General features: G+C 62.4%; 1 protein-coding gene across 1 annotated transcript in view; it reads right to left on the bottom strand.

Moving 5' to 3' along the window:
* Window positions 1–855: 855 nt before the first annotated feature.
* The window catches only part of KIAA1671 (KIAA1671 ortholog), a 42,564-nt gene continuing 26,239 nt past the window's right edge, over window positions 856–17,180 (bottom strand). The window contains exons 7-13 of the mRNA XM_044440962.1: window positions 6,977–7,095; window positions 5,820–6,054; window positions 5,548–5,731; window positions 5,028–5,152; window positions 4,765–4,907; window positions 3,597–3,684; window positions 856–2,570 (exon numbers count right to left, since the gene is read on the bottom strand). Coding sequence (XP_044296897.1) covers window positions 3,606–3,684; window positions 4,765–4,907; window positions 5,028–5,152; window positions 5,548–5,731; window positions 5,820–6,054; window positions 6,977–7,095 — 885 coding nt within the window. The 3' untranslated portion in view covers window positions 856–2,570; window positions 3,597–3,605. The remainder of the gene's footprint in view (window positions 2,571–3,596; window positions 3,685–4,764; window positions 4,908–5,027; window positions 5,153–5,547; window positions 5,732–5,819; window positions 6,055–6,976; window positions 7,096–17,180) is intronic.

The following is a 17,180-nucleotide window of genomic DNA, read 5'->3' as shown; positions in this document are numbered from 1 at the left end:
GCCGAGAGCCAAGCGATTTAAAAGCAAAGGAAGACGGACGCCCACAAAATATCGTTCCGGACTATTTTTTAATCAGACATAGTTAGGTTCAAACATTTCTTAGTATTAAAAACTTCCAAAATACAGAATTTCAGTGCCTCGCCCAAGCATAAAAGGGATCTGAGTGAGCAGCCCCGGAGGGCCTTGCCCGCGTCCCCGACTCCCCTCCAGGCATGCCGGGCGAGCTCCCCGGGCATCTCGGCTCCGCTGCCCCACGCAGCACGCCTCCCGCCAGCGAGCGGTCGGAGACGCGGTCGGCCCGGCTGTGCCGGCCACCTGCCCCCTCCCCTCCCCGGTCAAGAGGGCCTCCTGCACGTGCGCACGGACACGCAGACGTGCACACACAGCGGAATGCGGGAAAGCTGCTCACATTCGCAGGCCGAGGGGAGCTGAAGCCGGAACGGCCGAGCCAACACCATTAAGGCATGAAAACAAGCCGCGCGCCGCCCGCCCGAGGCCCCGGGGCAGAGCGGGCCCGGCCTGGCGTGAGCGCCCGTGCCTGAGCGGGAGGGAGCCGGCGGCCCCGCTTTAAGACTGTGGGCAGCGGCAGTGGCCGGTCGCCCCGTGGCCAGGGAGCGGTGGGGGGCAGGGAGGGGGCCCGAGGTCCCCCTGGGCAATGCAAGCCGGCCGCAGCGGCAAGGCCCACGGCGCCAGCGCACAGTCCTGTTGTTTGAGGAGCAAGTGGGGCGGGGGCAGAAGCCCAGCAGCGGAGCGGAGCGGCAGGGCAGGTCTTGGCCGCAGAGAGGAAGGGCGCCTCTGCAGGGCCCCCCCGGCCCTGCCCCCACGAGCCGCCTGGCTCCAGCACGTGCACCGGGGGCCTTGTGCGCGCTCCTGGGGGGTCCAGCAGCTGGACCGGAGGCGCGCACCTCCCGTGGCACAGCACTGGCAGAAGCGCAGGGTGGGCCCAGCCACGGAGGGCGGCCCCCCACGCCACCCCGACCCACCCCAGCGCAGGGGTGGGTGCCAGGAGACCAGGCCCATGCTTGGTCGCACGTGAGCTTCAAACCTCCGAAAACAGAGCGTATCTGAGAAGGGCACTTACGAAACAAGGGTAAATAATGAAATATTCTGAATATAAGCCTCCGTCCAAAGAGGGATCCTGACACAGAGAGGAAGGGCTGGGAAGCGCCATAAAGAAAAGAAAAACATTATAGACTCCAAACAGAACGACAGAGAGGTAAGGAATCCACGCAGCCCTTGTTCTTTGTTTTGATAAAGGTGTTTCCAGGGTGGCCAAAAGCAGGGATGCAACGAAAGAAAAAGGCGTTTTTGGAGGGAGGGAGGGAGGGAGGAAGCAAAAGGGGGGGAGAGACAACTTCACGAGAATGCGACACACTTAGACCACCCATGGGCGCATTCGGGAGAACAAGGAGCCCGGGGATCCTCCGCAGGCCACGCCAGGTGAAAAGCTTCTTTGTTTCCAGTGACACTCAGAGACCACAGAAAGAACCTCGACACGCTTATGGATACTGACCAGTTGAACATTTGTGGAAAAATCTGCATTTCCACTGCTGGAAGTCTGGAAACCATCAGCTGAATATGAACTGAATGAGCGCCCCAGTCTCCAGGATGTACAGAAAGACGAATAAAACACCCAGCAAGACGACCCAAAGGTGCCTATGCCATCCTGGTGCCGGCAAGATCAGACTCCCCCTTCCCGGCCTTCCTTCCCACTCCTCCCAGGAAAAACCCAGCCTCTTCAACGATTTACCGCTATTTTGAAGAGGGCTGTCTGACTTTATTGCTTGACCCCTTCCGGCAGCGGGACACACATTATGGAACAACCACTCCATGTGCTGACAAAACACATGCACACATCCGCCATTCACAATAAACCTCCTTCACTCCTTAAGAAGAAACCAGAAAGAAAGAAAGAAAGAAAGAAAGAAAGAAAGAAAGAAAGAAAGAAAGAAAAAGACAGACAGACAGACAGACAGACAGACAGACAGACAGACAGACAGACAGACAGACAACACATTGTTCTGGCCAAGTAGCAGATCCACCAAGAAAATCTCAGCTGATCAAAAATATACTTAAAATAATCAGTCCATTTTCCTTTGCAATATGGCAGTAAACATCACCTGCTTTCCCCGTCTCTCTCGCACCCTCTCCTCAGACAGTGGCGGTCCGCTCTCGCACACCGGCCCCTTCCCTCCGAGGTCCCTCTCTGTTCGCAGCGAGCGCCGAGCAGGGTTCCCGCCCCGCGCCGGAGCCGGAGGCCACCGTTCCAGGGGCACCCGCCGTGCCGTGCCGTGCCGTGCCGTGCGGCAGGCGGGCTCCGCGAGGCGAGGGTCCCGCGGGCACGGGTGGCACCTGCGGGGGCCAGCCGATGGCGGGGCTTGTTCCCGGGGATCCACGAACGGCCCTCTTCTCCTCCAGCGCCGCGTCTGGCGCGGAGTGCGGCTGGAAGGCACCGTGCACGGAGCAGCTGAGGCAGGAGGCGGCGGCAGCGGGGAGTGGGGCTGTGGGGGAGTTAAGGCTTCTTCTGGCGGCAGGTCCAACACCATCTTCCGAGCCAGCACGGCCTCCGTCTGAAAGCGGAAGGGGGGAGATCGCCGAGCTGAGGCCCACGGGCTGGAGGAGGGGCGTGCGCGTCCCGCAGCCGGACTTCTGCGCTAAGGAGGCCCTGCCGCTGTGTGTGCGGAATGTCCCAGGGGATGCCTTCCCCTGCGGAGCGGCTTCTGGGCTGGCGGCGTGAGGGCAGCCCGGCCTCCCTCGGCTTCCAGAGTTCCCAGCAGCCTGGGGGATTCTTGGTGGCGCCACTCGGCGGCACCTGGAGGGCTGGCCGAAGCAGGGGTGCAGGGTCTGGCCCCCCGCCTCACTTCCTGCTCCTGCTTGCCCCTACACTGGCCAGCCACAGGGCTCCAGGAAGCCCCCACGGCACGGGAAGGCCGCATCCACCTCCGGCGTCTCTACCAGCACAGCGATCAGGAGGGGCCAAGTTCTTACTTTCCCCACTTTGAGAAATGAATTATTTGTGAAGTCAATTACTAGCATAATGAACAAGCACAATCCTAGGACAAATCAGGCGTCTGGAAAGCAGCACCGGGCGTTTTTCCAAGAGACGGTCCCTGAGCAGCACGGGCATCGCTGGGAGCGGCTTCTCAGGCCTGCCAGAAGGAACTCCTGGAGCCCCTTCCGTTGTTTCCCCTCAAAATCCGAGTAAGAGAGGTGGTGGCTACCAGGCCACAAATATCGTAAGGCACGGCAACGAGGCACGCCCATGAAATGGTTCTCCAAGCAAAGCCGTGAACTTGCTTAAATGTAACATTTGCGCACACTGAAAACCCGCCATGCGCATTCCTAGCCAAGCGGCAAAGTGAGCACGACATTCCGGAAAAGCAGGCGCGAGTCAGGCGAGCCCGGCACAGGCATGGGAGAGCGGCACGGGCCCCCGCGCAGAGTGGTCGGGGAGTGCCGCAGCCTGGCCCAGGCTCGTGGCCAATGCTCGGGGTGCTCCCCAGCCCCCCACCCTTGCCGGGGGTCGCGCGCCACACGAGACGCCGCCCGCTCTGCACACCGGCCACGGGCGGCTACCACCCGCCGCCCGCTCAGACCTTGGGTCGTCACACTTGGTTCTCGTATTGGCTCTGCCGCTTCCTGGACTTCAGCTCCTTCAGCCACTGTGGGGACGGCTCTTCTGACCTGCAAGGAAGCGGGTCCGCTTGACCAGCCCTTGGTCTCACGGGAGGACGCCTTCCGTGCAAGCGACCGCCCGGGAAATGCATCCGCGGGGAACTGAGGTGGGGAGGGGCGCGCTCCCCCTTGGGAAAAGTTCCCCTCCTGTTCAGCCATTTAAAGGAAGGGGGACCGGGCCGAAGGGGGTGGGCAGGGCAGGGCGGGGAGGGAGGGGAGGGGAGGGGAGGGACGCCCGCTGGTTGCCCTGGGAGTGGCGATGCTCTCGCCTCAGTCCAGGCAGGCACAGCAGGATGCGGGCCGGGGTGCTGTGCTGGGGCTCGGTGTGCTCCGCCACTGCCAGAGGCGCCTCGGGGAGGCAGGCACCCACCCCCGGATGTGCCCGAGAAAGGCAGTGTTTTCATGAGGCATCCGCCCCGTCCCCCGTCCAGCTGCAGCCAGTGACACTGAGCACGGGCGAGGGCGCGGAAGCGCATGTGCCACGCGGCAGCCCGGCACGGGAGGCCAGGAGACACTCCCCGCAGCAGGCGCTGCCCTGATTCTGCAGCAGCGGCACGGAAGGGGCTCCTCTGGGTGACTGTGTGGCAGCGGGCGCACGACGGGACCGGGACCGGGGCCGGGGCCGGGGCCGTCCCACTTCTGGCCCCCCTCGGCCAGGCAGCTCCCTCTGGCCCGGTCGCTCCCTCCCAGCCTGGCCCGCCTTGCAGAACTGTTGTGAGGACAAACAAGGCGGAGGAGGACCAAGTCGGCCGCCTCGTGTTCCTCGCAAGAGCAGGAGCGGCGGGACAGTCACGCAGTGCAATGACGGTGTCAGTAATGGCATAATCGGCCTGCTCTGTGGCGGAATTCAGCTTTTCCATGATACTTTTTTGAGCCCTTGCGGCCACGGAGGCAGGATCTGAACGGCGCAGGCGACGCGCTCAAGGCGCTGGAGTCTCGGGGGCTCGAGGGGAGGGCCTGGCGCGAGCGCTGGGAAGCGGGAGGGACCAGAGAGACCTAAGCAGCGGTGTCTTCAGGGCGGGTGAAAGGCAGGACCGGGGTGGGGGGGGACTGGCTGCCCCCAGCGCAGCGGCCTTCCCGCCAACTCACCTCTCCTCCTTCTCGGTGCCGGGGAGCGGCACTCGTCCCCCGGAGAGCCCTCCAGCTGGGACCGGGGACTTCGGGGACTTGGGCAGCGGAGTGGGGAGGCCAGCGGCCGTCCCCTCGAGGTCCTGCCTCTTCCTGAGATGGGCCTGAAAGGTCGGAATTCCCACCGTTAAAGCGGGCGCTCCGCAGGACAGGCCCCGGAAGGGGACCCGTCGCCGGGAGATCCGGTGGCCCCTGGCAATGAGCCGCGGGGAACCCGCACTGACCTTGAGGGCCGAGTGGTCCATCCCTGGGAACACCGGGTGCCTCTGCAGCTGGCAGGCGGGCAACCTCTCCGTGGAGCGGGAGCCGTCCTCCTCGTCGGACTCCTCTCTGTTGGACAACTGTCCTCCTTCAGAAGCAGAGCAACGAAGCATTCAAGCGCCGCGCTTACTCCGAGGAAATGGGATGGTCAGGCGCGGGGGCAAAGGGAGCGATCCCTCGGCCCACACGCCCGCTCCCAACTCCTCCCAAGGCAGGGAGACCGGGGGGGCCCCAAAGTCCACAGCCAGCACTGGTGGGTAGCACCGAACCCCCTGCTCAAGGCAAGCCGCGCAAGCTCCGGTCCCCGCAGCCGGGCAGCGAGATCGCCCAGGGCTGTACTCAGCCCCACGCCCCCGGGGAGCTGCCCCCCGGTTCTTCCCGCATGCTGGGGCCGGAACCAACCGGGGACCGTGTGCGTGGCGGGGCTCCCTCCCTGGCCCGGGCAGGGTTCCTGCGCTCCCACGGCCGGCCCGGCCTCGCTACCTGTGGAGTCCCTGAACATCCAGGCGCTGTCCGCCGCCTCCTCCTCCGTCACGTGCAGGCGCTGCTTGTCGTCAGGGCCGGAGCTCCGCCGGAGCGCGTGGGAGATGGGGGCGCGGTGCTGGCGCCGCCTCTTGCTGAGCTGCACCCGGGTCTTCAAGGCGCTGGAGTCCAGCACAGACGTTTGCTTGAAAGGGAAAGCGCCCCCGTTATCCAGGCACGGGCCTCTGAGGCCGCACGCGAAGGGCCGGGAGAGGGCCTGCCGGGCAACTTACGTCTAGGAAGGAGAAGTCCACGGAGGTCCCCGCTGGGGCGTGAATGCCGTCTGCCGAGTCGGCGTCCGTGCTCGAGCAGTCCAGGCTGGTGCTCCGCCGGTCCCGGGAGGAGTCCTGCTGATCGGCGCCAGAGGCGGGGTCAGTTTGCGAGGAGAACGAGGAGAGGCGGCTGCTGGAGGGCTGCCGGCGTGTCGGGGCCGCGCTGCTCTCCGGGGAAGGAGACTCGGGCACGAGGCTGGGGGAGCAACCAGGGAGGGGGAGAGGGGTGAGCAGGGAGGCCGCCGGGGAGCAGAGGGGCCCAGGGGGCTCCTTGGCCCGGTGAGCGGCACCCAGCCCCGAGACGGCCCCGCCTGGCACGGGGCCAGCCAGACCAGCCACCCGGGCTCGCCCCGAGTTACGCGCTCTTCTTCAGGGATGCCTGTGCTCAGGATTCGTGCGAGGGGGCGCCACTGAGGCGGCATGTGCCCCTCGCAACGCGTCCTTGAGCTGCTTTGGGCGCCCCAGCACCCGAGCGCAGGGGAGGAGCGTATCCGGGGTGCGGCGCAGAGGAGGAGCCGGCACTCGGCTCCCTCTGGCCCTGGCTTGGGAGGCAGGCGGGCAAGCGGCAAGCCCGGAAGCGTGGCTGTCCCGGAACGCCCGTGCAGAGAACGGCAGACATTCCCGGGAAAGCCCTGCTGTCGGCCGGAGCAGAGGAGAAGCCGCAGTCCAGCGCTCCTCGCCGCCAGGGGAGCCCCAGCCCCAGCCCCAAAGGGCCCACCAGCTCCTCCGGGCCTTCCTAGAGACGTGTCCCTCCAGCGGATCGGCCCCCGGCACGCGGGGCTCTTCACTCAGCCCAGGGGCTCTTTTTGGAGGAGCCGGCACGGGGGGGGGGGGGGCTGCAGAGCGGCAGGGGGCACTGTGAGCCGCGGTTCCCCAGGAAGGCCCCCAGAAGGGCTGCTCTGGCGGACGCTGTGGGCTTCTGGCGGGGCCAGGCAAGCCGGGGGGCAGGCGAAGACGTTGCGCCTCCGCCCCCTCCAGGCAGGGGCCGGTGCGAGGACCCCCACGGGGCAGGGAAGCGCTGTGGCCTCCGGCGAAGCGGCTGGGGCGGAGCTGGCCCTTCACGCCCCCCCCCCCGGGGAAACCCCCCCCCCCCCCGCAGCCACGGCCCTGAGGCTCACCTGTCCCCGCTGTGCCGCTGGTCACTCCAGGTGCCATACTGGCTGTCGGCCTCCTGCACGAGCGTGTCGGTGTCCTGGGCCTCTGCGGCTGGCTTGCCGAAGCACTGCCTCAGCTGGTTCTGCAATGCATGGGGGGGGAGCGGGGGGGCTCGTTATCCCCCTTGCCGGCCAAGAAGCAGCCAGCAGACCTGGATGGAGCCTGGCGCTCTCACCTCTCTCTGGGGCCACTGGCGTGGCCGGCTTTTATGGGGCACTGCCTCCACCTGTGATTATCCCGCGGCTCCCTGTGTCCTAAGCTCACCTCGGCCACCTGTCACCGGAGGACTGGAAATATGGGGAATGCTCATTCACAAGCGCGGCTTTCGCCGGCCCGAAGCCAGGCCGGCTGCCCCGACGCCTCCTGAGCGATTCCAAGCAGGGCGGCCCCGACGGAAGGGCCGTGAGCACGCTTCCCTGACGGCCCAGCCTTTCCAGAAAGGGCAACCGCAAGAGGTGTGCTGCGGCAACAGGACGCCAGGCCGAAGCCGCCACCCCAAATATGCCCCATGTTCTCAGCGGAAGCTCTCCTGAGCGCCTCCATCACCGCCCGAGGCCCAGCCTGAAGAATTCACAGAAAGATTACAGGGCTCGCCCAGAAAATATGCAAGGCCGAGCTCTTAAAAAGGGAGAAGAATGCAAGCGCATCCTGGCCAAACTGTTTTAAGAAACCGGCACTTGTGCCAAGCGCACTGACGGATGCCCTCGGCTTCCTGCAAGAGCAAGCGCCCCTTCTGAAGCGCTGAGGTGTTTTCTAGCTGACGAAGGCTGGCTACTCCGCTCAACGGCCGGCTTGCCCTCCCGCCTTCTGTTTACAGAGCCACCGAGCAATTTGCAAAATGCCCGTCCTGTGCCTCCCCTCCGCTTTTGGCAACTGTGCCATGATTAGGTCTCTACCAACAGGGACAGCTATTGAGGGAAAATACGGTACTTGTTAATTAATGGGGACAGCAAAGCGAAAGCGCCGAATAAAGCTGGGTCAGCGAAGAAAGGCCCCTTGTCTCGCGCAGCCCCACGGCGGCCTCCACGAGACCGGCCCCCCGCACCCGGCCCCCTTCCTGTGACCCAGGACCCTGCGCCGTCGGGGCCGTTCGCCTCTTTTAGGAGAGGCAGAACTTGCGAGGCGGCACCAGGTCTACAGCCACGCCATTTGGATAAGCGGCTTTAACTCTGCTGTGAAGCACCTTGGCTACGGAAAGCCAGATGTGGTGGCCAACCGTGTCAGCTGCAGGGCCGGTGTGCCAGGCATCCCGTCGCTCTCACCTCCCGCCTGCGGCCCGCGCATTACCAGCCCACAGTTGGTTGCTACGGTGCACAAACCACGACCCACATGTCTCCAAGTTTAAGCCCCGAATCTTCTGACACAGAACCCGTGAGATTTACCCGGCTTCTGAAGACAGCGTGCCAAGGAGTCGCCCCCGAGACCCACCATTCCTGCTCAAACGAGGGATTCCTTATGGCTTCCCAAAACCCCAAACTTTGGCGTGCATCTTCCCGGCTGTTTTCCAGAAGGCGCAATGCTGCCTCACAGCCTTCACATGCCTGTTCATAAGCCTCTTGCGCTTGCTGTGTGCGCACAGCACAATAAAACGAGGCGCATGTCCTAGAGGCAGTTTCTGAAGGAAGCCAGGACTCTCCCTGCCACCCGTCTCATTCGATGCCAGCCTTGGTGACATCAGGCAAGAACAAAGCACATTTTGTTCAAGGCGTAATTACACTCTTAGTCTGATGCACAATGAACTTGGACAAGCCAGAACCGTTGAGGCAATGCTTGGAAAGGCTTCCCTGCTATGCGCTTGCACAGGTCTTCCTGATTTCCCTGGCTCCTGTGCGAGAAAAGTTTCCTCTCGTCCGCCCCAGGCCGGCTGACTTCATGCTGGCCAATGGGCAAAAATCAGGAGCCTCTGAGGCTGGACGGCAGAAGCCTGGAGAAAAGCCCCAGCGCTGGCCGTCCCTCTGATTCAGGCCTGGACCGCAGAGAGCTGCACCCTGCTCCGGACCTGCGCACGGAGCCACTGGACGGGCCCGGACACGCCGGCACGGCAGAGGTTCTGCTGTGAGGATGAGGGAGAGACTGGGGCACAATCCGAGGAGTCTCCCTGCTCGAACGCGGGAAAATGGCCTTGCGTCCCGGCCCACCGGGTGGGCTGCTTCAGCAGCGGTTGCTCGGCCTGGCCTACGCCAAGCCACACGCCTTCGAGACGACACAGCCTCAAGGGTCACCTTAAACACCTGCTGGGCTTGAGTCTGGGATGCGCCTGCTCCCGGCTGATGGTCCACCCGAGAGAGGAACGCCCTGCGGGGGAGTGCGCCTCTTCGCGGCAGCGGGCCAGAGCGATGCCAGTGGTGCCCTGACCCCGCAGCTGCTTGCACACGCCATCCAGCTCGGCAGAAGCGGATCCCACGCCCACCCCCCGGAGGCAGACCCCCGCGCCACGCCGGCCTTGCCTCTCCTCCACAGCGTCCCCAGGCCCTTCCACCCGGATGGGATCTGGGCCGGCTCTGCTCTCTCCCAGTGCAGGAAAGATGGAGGTTGCAGCCCAAAGCACGCACCCCAGTGGCGGGATGCTTGCAAGCTTTCGCCTCCTCTGCCGGGAGCTCAAGGGCTCTTAAAGGGCACGACGGCACCGGTGGCTCTGTGGGTACCCGTGCCTCCCACCCCTCCAGAAGAATAGACCACGGGCACCGCGCTGTGCTGCACATGCCCTCCAGTGACAGACCGAGAGTGCCACCGGGCGCCCCGAGGAGCCTCCCCAGGGAAATGCTCGGCAGAGGCGAGCAGCAATTAGCGGCACGCAGGCACGGAGGGAGGAGGCAGAGCTGCGAGGGATTTCGATAAAATACCAGCCCAGCTGCAGCTTCCCGGTGGGTGTGAGTCATCTGCTAAAGCGAGGAGAGGGGTGGAGAAACCTCACGGACCCCCTCTGGGGCTCACAGCCCTGGCTGAAAAGCACAGGAACGCACTTCTCTGCACTTGGGGGGGCGGGGGTGGAAGGAGGCTGCAGGGAGCCGGAGGAAGGGCTCCCGTTTGTGACTCAGGCTGATCGCCGCCCAAGACAGGGCAATAAAACGTGTCCACGCTTTTGCGCTGCTGAGGACTGTGGCACAGCGAGCCACGGAAAACTGGCAGGCTGCTTCAGCGGGCTGCCTCCATCTGCAGAGCTTTTGTGCCAAGCTGCTCTCAGGCTTTGCCCCAGCTCTCACCGTTGCCCCAACGCCCACCCACGGCAGGGGCCGCCCCTCGCCCGAAAGCACTCAGCTTCTCCTCGCCACCCAGGAAAAGCTGATACCTCGAGGGATTCCCTACAGCAGATCTGCAGATACATAGCATTGCTTTCTACCGCTGCCACGCCTCAGAGCTACTCGCCAGGACATGCAGGATGCATGCGGAGCGTAGCTGGTAAACTTTCGCCGGGACCCGTCTCACGTTCCACACTGTCCCACTGGAACCACGCTATGCCACTCGAGCACCAGGTCCCAGCCGGGCGAATCCTCAGGAGGCAGCGGCTGCGCGGCCCTCAGCAGCGCCCCCCACATGCCTGGCTGCTCTGACTCAGTGTGGGGAGAAGAGGGCCAACAGGCCAGCCTCAGGCGGCGTCCCAAGACACCTTGACGGGGCCAAGGGAGGAAGCCGGCCCCGCAGGTGCGCGTGGCGCGTGACCCAGCCAAGCAGCCCTGCCAATGGCGTCATGGCAGCCCGGATAAACGCTGCTCGGCCTTCGCGCTCCTCCGTGCCTTCGTCATCAGCTACCTGGCCCCCCAAGGCCACCTCAGTTAACTTCTGCCAAATGCTTCTCTCTGGCCGACAAGCCGGTGCCTCCTCGTCACTCAGCACCTGTCAGCCTCCTTCCGCAGTCAGGTTCTGCACCTTGACTTGGGCGTGGAGGGAGACAAGTGACAACGCCTGGCTGAGACGGCCTTCCGGGCAAGAAGCAACACAGAACAGAAACATGCCTTCGGAAGAGTTTGCCTAAACCAGACGGAATACTAGCTGGCTTCGCATGACATAAAGACGAAATCCAGACATTCTCCAGCGGAGGGCTGGCAGGCTGTGCGTGCCGTTCCCAATAACCATTTCTGAATACTCACAATTGGAGAAGCCGACTTCGCACAGCAAGAACTGGGCACAGCATGAGGCCTGTTCTTCCAGGCTTGCTGAAGGAACCCCATGGAGAGTTGCGATGCTGGTAAACCGAGCAAGGTTTCCAGCTGCAGGGACCTCGATCTCCGCACGCAGCTGCAGCAGCAACTGATGAACACTTCCTAGAACTGGGCAGGATCCTACCGAGCTGACCTCACCAGTGACAGAAAATGTTCTGGAAGGCAGCCACAGTGTTTTCCGGCACATGCTGACTCCTCTTTAGAAGGGGAGCTGGTGCAAGCCCAAACCAAACCACAGCGCAGGGAAGGAGAACTGGGCAGGGTGGCCAGCCCAAAGGGCCGGGCTGCGGGTGTCAAAGAACGGTGTGATCGAGAAGGGGTGCCCAGGGGCCTCATTCTGATGCAGGTTCCTGGCAGGCCATCTTTCGGAGTTCCTGCAGCCATGCGGTGCTCGAGAGCAGACTCGGCATCCTCTACAGAACCATTCCCTGTTTGAAATCCAGGGAGCTTCCATGAACAAAGAAAAATTAGACGGTGAAAGTCACAGGGCCTAGAAGGTGATGAAGGGAACCTGCCCAAGCTTCAGCAAGGTTAAACATCATGAATGTTCTCCTTGGCCCTGAAACCTTTGGATGTGCATAATTCAGAAGATGCCTAGATTTTGCTGCTGGAGAGACGCTGCGGAGTTCTTTAGCTGGGACTCACAGCGGTCAAGCAGGACGAAGTCTGGTTCGGATGTGCGACATGGAAGAATTCGACACGTGAGCGGCACGGCCCCAGGCCCCCGAAGGGCTGGGGTCCTTGGCGCATGCCCCTTCCTTGTGGGTCGCAGGTGCCCCGTGTGCAGGCCCTCCTTCTATCGGCCGCAGTCTGAAATGGCGCCGCACGAAGACAGATCTGCCCTCCTCACCGGCTTCTCAGAGTGGCCAGGCCCTGGGACCGAGGGAGGAGAGTCCCTCCTTAGTGGGTCACCCACCAGCCACACTCCCGTGGGGCCGAGGTGAGCCCATGACAGCCGGAGCAGCCACTGCGGGACGGACAGAAGATGGAAGCGCCCACAGATGCCAGAGCTCTGGCTAGCCAGGAGCCAAGAGAGAAAGCCACACTTTGACGCCAGCGAGGCGGCGGGGCAAATACACCGGTGCCTCCGAGGGGTCTGCGCTCGCTTTCATGCTGAACGTAGGAACTGCCAGCCCCCTGGCTATATTTAAGCAGAGCTGTGAACGCAGCTCTTCTCGACACGTGGCCGAACATCCCACCTCCTTCGGCGCCACGGAGCTGACTGCTTCCGCCCGGATGATGCCAGCGGCTACACCCCCAGGACTGCCATGCAACCAGCAGGCCGCCTGAATGGTCCGGGTGACGCTGCTTCTCCCCTGGCATCCTGTAAGGGGCAGCCACTCGCGACCAGCAGAACGCGGAACCGTGTTTCTAAACCCCACAGGTTAATGTGACGGGTGGAATCGTCTGTCGCTGCAGCCTGGCCTCGTGCCAACCACAACTCCCAGCACCGGATTCCCTGTTCAGCTCCTGCAGCCGGATTCAAGAGGGCAGGAAGATTGGTTTCTCATGTTTCTCTGCTGCCTTTACTGAACCAGATTCCCAACTTGTATACAACAATACAGATAACGAATTATTTACAGCCTGACTAATTAAGAACACAATCAGTGCGTTCTTAAAGAAGCCTGAAGAGCAGACATTGCGGAACTGCACAGAACCATCGCAAGGCAGACGGAGGGGCAGCTCAGGCTAAAATGGCTGGGCCAGAAAAAGAGGGGGAAGTTTTAATTTGGCTCCCAAAAGATCCTAAAGTCAGTGCCAGGCATTGCTCTTTAGGGAAGGCATCACGAAACGGAGGTGGTGCCCATGAAAAACCCCGTCCTTCGTTACTCTGTGAAAGGAGTGTTCCCTCAGCGTCTGGGTTCCAAGCCCAGAGACCTCAAGGTGAGCACCGGCACCTTGACTTGGGTCCGGAAATGAACGGGCTCCTGAAGGTGGGCGTGCGTGTTCAGGGCACAAGCAGACGGATCCCGTTCCAGCTCAAGCACATTCCCAAACGGGGACGGGGCCTTGGCAGCGGTGCTGCGTCCTGCCAGCCCAGGTCAACCACCGGGGACCTGTCCCTGCTGCTGTCCCTCGGCGAGAGGGCTTGGAGAAGGCCCCGTCGGTCAGCTGGGGGCGGAAAGATGAAGACGCACACAAAGGGCCCCCCTTTTTCTTAGCAGCCCACCCTCTGCTGCCAGCAAATTCCAGGGTGTGATCAAAGTAGCGGTGGGGAACGGAGGCCCATGAGTGGCCGCGCACTCGCTCTAGCGCCCTGTTAACTCTCGCCCTGCCGATTTACACCACAACTGTGCATTTGTGCCCTGGAAAGGACCAGGCAGCCCAGTCGCTCCGCCAGCCAGCTCCCCACACCACCCGCTGCGGCCTTTTGGGTCTCCTGTTTCGTGCCCTTTCCTGCAAGTCGAGTGATTGACTTTTTGGTCACACCTATCAGAAAGCTAATCTCGCTGGCGGCCAGGCACTCGGAGCTGAGGCAACGAGGCCAAATCGCCTGCTGGCTCCTGCACGGCCCTTCCGTTCCTGCTTGGTATGCAAATCTGCAAAGTGATTCCTTGTCTCAGGCACAAGGAATCTTCCAGCTGAAGTAATTTATCTCTCAGGCAAAGTGGAAAGGAGTGGAATGCTAACAGCAGAGCGGCTTAAAGCGAGCTTCTCACAGCAGTGCCCGCGGGTGATGGTCTAGTTCCAGGGTCAAGCGTTCCACTCGTGCCAGGATGCAAGACCTGCAGAACTTCGGGGAATCTCACTGTGATGCGAGGCAAAGCTAAAGTGAAGGCACCGTCAGCTGGAGCAGATGGAAAGATTCTTGGCAAAAGAACCTGGGAAAGATTACAGCAATGTTCTAGCTTGCTTCTTAAAAGCCCATCAGTGCAACCCTTGAAAACAGAGGGTTTACAACTGAGCTTGTTCTGTTTGCCAAAACTGGGCCTCTAGCAAGGCAGCCATGGCTGAAGAGTCAGGAAGCCGCACCAAACTAGGAGCCCAGATTTTCGTATTCCCTACGTTCCTTGGCTTATCAAAAGGTGCTTCTTCTAGTACACGTGTACGAATTTACGCTCCCGTGATGGGAATCAGAGTGCCGAATCTGTCGCAACAGCTTTAGCATTCCTGGCCACCGCTGCCCAAAACGATTGTTTAACTATCTTCGGTAGTCCATTCACTTCAGCAGAAACATTGAACAAAAGGACTTTATCTATAGATAAAGAGCCACTTATCGGGGCGTTTGGTTAAAAATTATGCAGTTGCACAGCTGAAAGCCTCAGCCGTGCCACTTATCTGGAGTGGGCGCCATCTGGAGAACAAGCACTGGCCTCCCCTCCCGGTTAAAGTTCTGAGCATGAACAAATATTTACCGAAATGAACCAAAGCTTTGTGCAGACAACGGCTGGCCCCGAGCAACGACCGTCCAGCGGCCTATCTGGGTGGGGGGCGAACGCTTCTGCCTTCTCGCTCTGCGCTCGAGCGTGCCGAGGTGCCTGTGCAGCAGAGGCGCCAGCCATAAACAATTTCTTCGCATCAGGACGCCTTATGGCACATCTCCAGCCCCACCCCTGGAAGGGCTCCGCCGCAGAAGCAACCTGCCTTTGCTTGCCCTGTGCTCAAAACCAGCGTTTCAGTCCTCCGGCAGCACCAGCCGGACAACAAGTAAACGAAGAACCGGTCAGGTCATGAAGGCGGCTTCCCATTTAGCTCTGCTCTGGAAGCACTCGAGGCTCAGGGTGTGAAGGGACCGGGGTGACCACAGCAGCTGCTGAAGGAGCCACGGGACACAACGCGGTGGACGTGGCCCGGGCGACTCACCTCTGGGAGGGAAAGAAGGCCTCTGGCAAGCCCGAATCACCGCTCGGAGGGAAGGCGACTGCCCGCTCTGTTCTCTCTGAGCTCCCAGGACGCATGTCCAAATGCCCCTTCCTCCTCCTCTCCTCACGCGTCGCTCGATGCTGCGTGATGGGCTTATGCCGATCGCTGCAGCAGTGGGATTACGGGGAACCGGTTGCTCGGTGAGGCAACAGCCTTGCAGTTTAACTAGGACACATCGCAGTTCTTACATTTCTGGGGCAAGGTGCCACGAGACCACAAAAATGTAGGCCTGGGGCTTTCAGGCTGAAAACGGCCATCAAGGGCAGAAGAAACAAATGCTCTGGAGCTGCTGTTTCAAAGAGCATTTCAGGAACGTGCATCCCCAGATCAGCGGAGGATGTGGGCCACCTGGGCTGTGCGCCCCTCGCTTACGCAGAACGGGCAAACGCCTGCCGCCTTCCTCTGGAACGTGACTATGAGCAGCCCCAGCCGCACGAGGGCCACTAGCCACCGAGAGCCTTGCGCTTGCGCGTCAGAGCCCTGCAGCCGGTTAAGCTGCAACAGAGGAGCCACACACTTCAACAGCCTCAAAAGTTCATAAAAGAACCGAAATCCCAGCGAAGTGTGAATTTGCTGCTAAAAAGTGATCTTGGGTCCATGTGAGGCCCATCCACGTGGCACAAATCGACCGTCCCATAACCTTACCAAATCATACAAACAAGCCAAAGCCGAATCCTTTTCTTAACTGCAAACAATAGGCGGGGCCTCTGGTGGGCTTGGGGGCCTCTGCAAAAGCCTCCACCAAGATGGCGGACCCTCGGAGCAGCCGGCTCCGGGGTTCCAGGCCCCCGAGGTCATCCCCGCAGGCATCGACAACGATGGCACTTTCCCAAGACGACGTGAGGCAAGGGCAGGGCTGGCGACGCGCAGAGTTCTTTTCCTGAGCAACGCGGTCGGGCGCCTCCATCCTCCGAGCCCCACACCGTCTCCTCTCTGCACTTCTCCTGGCTGCCCCTTAAGGCAGGGGATTCTCAGACACATGGGGGGGGGCGGACACTCCCTCCCTCCACCCCCTCTGAAGCCACCTCTGTCAAGCCCCTGCTGTGCCACGCCGGGGTCGAGCCAGGCAGCCAGGTTCTTTCCTGAAGGTTCCCCTTGCTGCTGCACCGCCCGGATCCCCAAGGCACAGCCCCACGGCCCCACTCGCGCCCCCGTCACCCCACGAGAGCTGATGAGGCTCAGGGGGAAGCCGAAGACGAGCATGTGAGGCCCCTTCGACTTCGCCCCTGGGCTTGAGTCTGCCCCGGGCTGACAGAGAGCCGCTCACACGAAGCCGGAGCAGGATTCTGCAAGGGAGGTCACCGGGGGCCCAAGAAGGGCTCTGGGACCGAGTGGGTCTCATCAGGATCTCTGGTCTTCATGGGGGGGGGGGACAGCTTCGCAAGGCTTAATACCTGGTGCCATTTTAAAAGCTTGGGTTCAAAGCCTTGACCAGGAGGAAGACGAGGGAGTGCATTTGCAAAAGAGCCCCAGCCTTCCATTCCTGCTCCGTAAAAATGTCCTGGCCCTGAAGGAGGCGGCCCAGAAAACGAGCGCTCCGTGCAGGCCCGGCCCCAGCCCACCACTCGGGGAACTGCGTCCCGCTGGCGCTCGCTTTCTCGGCCTCCGGAGTTTCTGTGGGGGAAACAAGGCAGCGGCGCCGTCCCAGCCCTTCTCCCCCAAGCACCTCGGGGACAGGCCGGGTGAGGAACCTGGGCGCAAGGCTGGCCAGCGCGACCTGCGTTGGAAGAGGCACCGGCTGAGCACTGGCAACCCCCAGTTCCCGGGAAACACAAGCCAGAGACCCGGTTAGGGGCACAGTGCCCCAGCGCCGCGCGAGCGGCCGGGGCGTGGCGGCGGCGACCCCGGCTCGGCTCACGGCACTCCGCTCCTGCTCAGCCCCCCACGCGGGCAGGAGATGCTTACGGGGTCCGGCTGCTCCGAGCCGGCTTGCCTCTTCCTGAGGGAGGACAGCCGCTGCTGACTGCGCGTGGAAAACCTCCGAAAGGACTCTCTGCTCCGGGAGGCCAGGTGCCTGAAGGAGGAGGTGCGCTTGAAGGGGGCTCTGCCGGCCCCCTCGCCCGTCGCCCGGTCGTGCGCCACCGCCGTCGTGACCAGATTCAGCGCCTCCTGCAAGGACCTCCGCACGGAGCCCACCCAGTGG

Source organism: Varanus komodoensis, unplaced genomic scaffold, assembly GCF_004798865.1.
Source record: "Varanus komodoensis strain SLA01 unplaced genomic scaffold, ASM479886v1 scaffold38, whole genome shotgun sequence".
Lineage (NCBI taxonomy): Eukaryota > Metazoa > Chordata > Lepidosauria > Squamata > Varanidae > Varanus > Varanus komodoensis.
This window is presented reverse-complemented; position numbering and strand designations above follow the sequence as displayed.